General features: G+C 37.3%; 1 protein-coding gene across 1 annotated transcript; it reads right to left on the reverse strand.

Annotated features, from left to right (window-relative positions):
* Positions 1-837: 837 nt before the first annotated feature.
* SOSTDC1 (sclerostin domain containing 1) lies at positions 838-5,140 on the reverse strand. Its single transcript, XM_061413618.1, has 2 exons — positions 4,760-5,140; positions 838-2,253 (listed from the first exon to the last, which is right to left on the reverse strand). Exons 1-2 carry the CDS (start codon positions 4,962-4,964, stop codon positions 1,838-1,840), a joined length of 621 nt encoding a protein of 206 aa, XP_061269602.1. The 5' UTR covers positions 4,965-5,140; the 3' UTR covers positions 838-1,837.
* Between the last annotated feature and the right edge of the window lie 372 nt (positions 5,141-5,512).

The following is a 5,512-nucleotide window of genomic DNA, read 5'->3' on the forward strand; positions in this document are numbered from 1 at the left end:
AGGCTCTCCTCCCTTTCACAGGGAAGGGACAACATTGTGTCCTTTATTTAGCTTACTATGGTTTATGTAATACACATGTGACTTTTAGACTTGTGGTTACAGAAAAGAACAATCTACAAAAAAGCAGTAAGGACTCCATCACGCTCAGGATCCAAAAAAAGAAAATCTAGATCTTATCGATCCATAATCAAGCCTCTTTGGTTTTCTTCACTTAGGGTGATGGAATCAATGATTAAATTGACAAATCAGTGAGTTAACTGTATAATCTTGTTCAAGACTGATCACGTTGGTTAATAAACGTGTCAAACTTGAAAACACCGAAAAACTTGTTTTTGTTTTCTTTGCTGTTTTCTTTCATTTTAGTTTTTGGTTTGAGGACCATGCAAGAGTAGTCAGTTTCCCAACATATGGCAGTGATTGTTTTCACAATTCCTTTCTCAGACTTAACTGCATATTAGAATAACCTGAAAAACTTTAAAAACTGCTAATATCTGAGTCCCAGGTTCAGAAACTTTGATGTAATTTGGATGGCAGCCTGGTTACTGGGTTGCGTACTATCTCCCCCAGGTGATTATAATGGGCAGCAGATTTGGCATCCACAGGTATATATAAATATGATATTCTTCTTACAACTCACTGCTGGGTTGTCATCCAACTTTTTCAAGCATCTTATTTACCAACTAGATGGTCTCCCTCTCTCTCTCTTCTTACTGTAGATTTTTCTATCAAAACTTGAATGTGCCTTATATTTTTAAAAACTAATGATTCTGATGTGCTTCTTCTGTAGTTTGTGTGCTTATTCTGTACCATTTTATACATGTTCAAGGCAAAGACAACAACATTTAGCCGTGTTTATTTTTGTTAAAAGAAACTCATTGAAGGTCTAGTCACCTTCTGATTGCACAGATTAAATCGGAAACTGTTACCTATTTCATCTTTACAAAGCATCTTATTGATTTTTAAAGATCTGTACTATTGACAAAGTTCATGATGAAACATATATGTAACAAGGAGACTAAAATATTTATTTTACATATCTACAGTATGTATTGTCATACTTCTAGATCAACCACAAATTATACAGGAAAATATTTAGGTACATGAAAAAACTTCGAAACATAAAAAATTAACATTTTGAAAACAATCACTTGTGAAAGCTCATTAAATAATAACATTGACAAATAAATAGTTAATCAGCTTTACTTATTAGCTGCTGCCATGCATTTCTGGCATTCCATTCCAAGCAAGGGTCAGCATGCAGGGTATAATTTCATACTATGAGACTGTAAAAAGCTACAGGGCTTATTTTTGAAGTGAAATGTCACAAGCTCTTTCACTCTTTCAAAAGGAGATCACTCTTGGCAGCTAAACTGTTCCCATGAAGATTACCAAAAAAACACCCTTCTGAACTGTTAACCTGAAGATTCATGGCAACAACTTTTTAAAAAAATTTTCAATTTCAAAGAAGTTTTGTTGGGTGTGGGGTGGAGAGGATGGTTTGGGAAATGAAGGGTTACTGAGAAGCCCTTTTCCATGTTAAAAAGATTCAGTGATGGGTATAGTATCACCCGTCTTTCAAGAACCATGGGGAATTAATAATACAGGATGCGTGGAATTTAAAGGCAAATCGCATCCATGGATGCTCATACATCTTGAAAAACTTGAAAAATCTATCTCCCAAGAAGCTCCTGATACTCAGGACAGCTGGCTGAGTTTGATCAAAGCAGAAAGCATATATTTTCAAGTAAGAAAATAGCAGTGGCAGGCTCGAGTCGTCCAAGCAATCAAATCTGTAAAGTAGATGGTTCCTAGTCAGTCCAGTTTGGAGGTCTGGATTCTAACTCATGCTGTGCTTGCTGGGTTTGCCAGCTCTCTTGCGCTCTCGCTGATGCTGGGCTGGCTTGGCAGGCGACAGGCTCTCGAAGTTGTGACTGGACTCGTTGTGCTGCCGCGTGTACCTCTTGCACTTGCAGGCGGTGACCACGGTTATTTTGTAGGTGCGCGTGCTGCCGTCCTGGCACTGCAGCTGGATTCTCTGGGTACGCGTTTTGTCATTGACACACCTCCACTCCTGGGAGCTCCTCCGGCTCCAGTACTTTGTTCCGTAGCCCCCTCCGATCCAGTTAGGCAGCACAGGCAGGGGCAAGCACTCGCCAGCACACACCAGCTCTTTCAGAGGGCTGATGCTGGTGCACTGGCCGTCTGAGATGTATTTGGTGGAACGCAGTTCTCGGCAGCCTACTTGAACTCGAGCTGCAGGAAGCAGGAAAAAAAAAAAAAATATATATATATATATATGCATGAGAGGCACAGGCAAACACTCAAAAAGAAAAGTAATCTGCATTGGCAAAAAATAATGTCCAAATGATAGCAAATTCGCCAATAGGAAGTGAACTCTTATTTTGTTCTCACAATGCAAAAATCCACCTGGATGGTTATAGAGAAAGCTTGCATGAAAATTATCAGTTATGGGATAAAATAAACTGAGCCTGATTTGTTTTTTCATGTGTAACATTAGCTAATTGCTTACTGGAGTATTTGAAAATCCCATTTTCTTAGTTTTACTCCCCTGATAAGTATTAAGCAGTTCTAAGTTTTATGTATGAATATTCATTCTTTAATGAGCTAACAGGCAGTATATGTTCATGTTCTTCACTCACAGGTCTATTAGTTAATGTCTACAAGTGCTTTTAATTAGGTATTTCAAAAAAATCTACTGAAAAAATGTGGAAAGAATTTGAATATTGTGTACAATGAAATCCATAATATTTTGTTTCAATTAAAAAATTCAGCTGCAGAGAATCATATATACATATGTGTACAATGTCTGACATTTTTGCATCTCAAACTTAATAACTACACTTTAAACATAAATTCCCAAACTATCTTTTAAAAACACAAATATTAAAATGCTTGAAATGCAAAATGTCACTACAACTCAACATTTAAGGAATATAAAAGCTCCTAAATCAGGAACGTATGGTTGCCATAACAACTTGGCTACATTTCCATGAATTTTATGGCAGAAAAATGCCTAACATGTTTGATTTACAACTGCAAAAGGAACCGCAGTGTTTGTTTCCTGAATATTGGTCATGGCAAACTTTGTTTAGTCATTTGAATTTGATAAGTATGTTCTCTAATAGATTGTTTCTTGTTCCATGCCTTAGGTAATTAAAGCAAAAATTAGTCTTAAATGTTTGGGTTTTCTTTTCCATTGCTTTGTTATCTCAAATTGAGGAGAATTGTCTGTCATTTGCTTGGGGAAAAAATCCAGCCTTGTTAACCAGAAATATATATATATATATATATTTCAAAGTACAGACTGCTGAGATTAAAAAAAATAAAGATTATAAGGGACATTGAAGTGGTCTCGCATAAGATATTGAAAGCTAATATGAAGTAGATATTGAATTAGGAGTGTTACTTTAGCACTGTGCCCCTAGAACTTATGAGGTAAAAGATATAGTCTAAAGGGATGTGATAGTTGTGGGAAAATGTAATTATATGTTTATACATATAATTATACGTACACATCTGTACGGATATGGAGTGTGAGATTGAAATTAAAGTGTAACCTAGCTGGCCAGTCAGCATACTCTGCCTGTCTAATTCTGACTCCAGCTCACCTTCCTGCAGCTGCCTTAAGAATGCACCTGGAAACAGCCGAGAGGATTTTGACCTGCCTAGCTTTTTGTTCCTGTGTATATAGAAATTTGGCATTTTTGCAGTGACAGTTCATTGACAATGAATACCCACCGCCTTGCTTGGTAATCTTAAATAATCAGATAGTTCTTGTATATGTAAAAGCAAACATCTTCATGTAACTTAAAAAACACCGTGCTTTTCTTAGAAAGACATAAACAGTCATATTTGCTTTGGTTTTTCAAAGGTTGAAACTCTTTTCAGCACTTGAATGGAGTTGAAGGGAAGATTTCTTGTGAACTCTTTCTCTGTTTCTCTCTTAAAGTCCAATTACTAGCATGTGAAAGGAGTGAAGCAAAAGTTAGGAAAAGACATTTGAATCCCTCCAACTAGTGGTCAACAAGTATGTCGATTAAGCAAACAGAAAGAAAGAAAAACAGTTTTTATACAAAGTATTATTGTATTGTCATTATTTTAAATCTCCAAACTCATAAAAGTTTCCCTGGTCTTTCACAGAAATCTACAATAACCTACATTTTGATCCGGTGAATAAGAAGTTATTTCAGAAAAATATGATTCTCCAATGTTTAGTTTCATCCCTCTTTCTCAAAGACCATCTCCAAACTTCACTTATTTCACTAGATATTTTTTAGAAATTGGTGTGAGCCTTTTTTTTCCCCCTCAGAAAGCTTCTTTTTCCCCCCCTTGTGATTTCCCATGTGTGCTTTGGTTATTTACCTTTATAGACTCTATCAGAACTGCACAGGTTTTGAAATAAACAGAACACAACCTGAATTTAAGCTATCTAGAACAACACTTCATGAAAAAAAAAAATCTCATTCTGCATTTCAAAGAAGCAACACTTTAATTCCTGGAAACATTTTCTCTTGGAATGTTGGAAAACCAAAGCCTGTGCCTACATTATCAAATCACTGTTTTAGTTATGTTAACTTTGTAGGGAAGAATGCCAGTCTACACATGCAGCGGATTGCTCCCAGATTGTTTAGCAAAACATGTATGGTTCAGGTTAGTTAGCAATGAAATAATTCGACAGGAATGTGAGTTAATGCTACCAAATAAGAACACCAAATTCATGCAAGTAAAACACACTTACTGTTCCGATCCAGTCCAGCGTTACTGAAATGCCTGCCTCCATTTCTGGCTTGATTCATTGTGCTGTTGCTGCTAGGGTGTGCTGGAACAGGTTTAACCACATGTGAATAAAGGATTTCTGTGGCATCATTTTTAAAAGCCAAACAGCTTTTCATTAGGATGCATGCAAGGGGAATGAGAGAGAAATGAATGGCAGGAGGAAGCATGGTGAGTGGAGGATTTGCTTGGCTGGAGAGCTGGTTAATTCCTTTCCCTCTGCTTCTGCACTGTAACTGTGAAATTCCTCCTCAAGGTTCCCTTTATATATCCACTGAGGTTTGGCGTTCATTCAGGTGTAAAGTTGTGTAGCGCTACAGAGTGAAAACACGGAGAAGGGGTGGGATCCCTACATGACCCTGCGAAAGAATTTTACCAATGGAAGAGAAGACTACAGAAAAGGAGGAGCCTGGTATCCAAATTGCCTGAAATTTCAGAGTTGGACTTCATCAGTTGTCTGAGAGCTGAAGCAGCCAGGCGCATTCTATAGCAACTACAGCCCCTCTCGCTCTCTCTCTTCTCTCTCTCTGCCATTTCCTTTCCTAAATCTAGTTCACATTCGGGTTTCATTTAAATGAAAATACACTGCTGTTCATTTGAAGACATTTGCATTCCCACAGTTGTTTTGTATTTGTAGTAGGGAGGGGCCTCACCCCAGATAATAGGAGGAATTCAGGAGTTTAAATATTGTAGGGCTCGAATGAAGCACCTAATTAGT

This window comes from Bos javanicus, chromosome 4 (assembly GCF_032452875.1).
Source record: "Bos javanicus breed banteng chromosome 4, ARS-OSU_banteng_1.0, whole genome shotgun sequence".
Classification (NCBI taxonomy): domain Eukaryota; kingdom Metazoa; phylum Chordata; class Mammalia; order Artiodactyla; family Bovidae; genus Bos; species Bos javanicus.

Coding starts and splice junctions, on each gene's coding strand:
- SOSTDC1 (XM_061413618.1), bottom strand. CDS start 4,964: ATGCTTCCTCCTGCCATTCATTTCTCTCTCATTCCCCTTGCATGCATC. Junction 2,254..4,759: donor CGCTGGACTGGATCGGAACA/GTAAGTGTGTTT, acceptor TGCTTCCTGCAG/CTCGAGTTCAAGTAGGCTGC.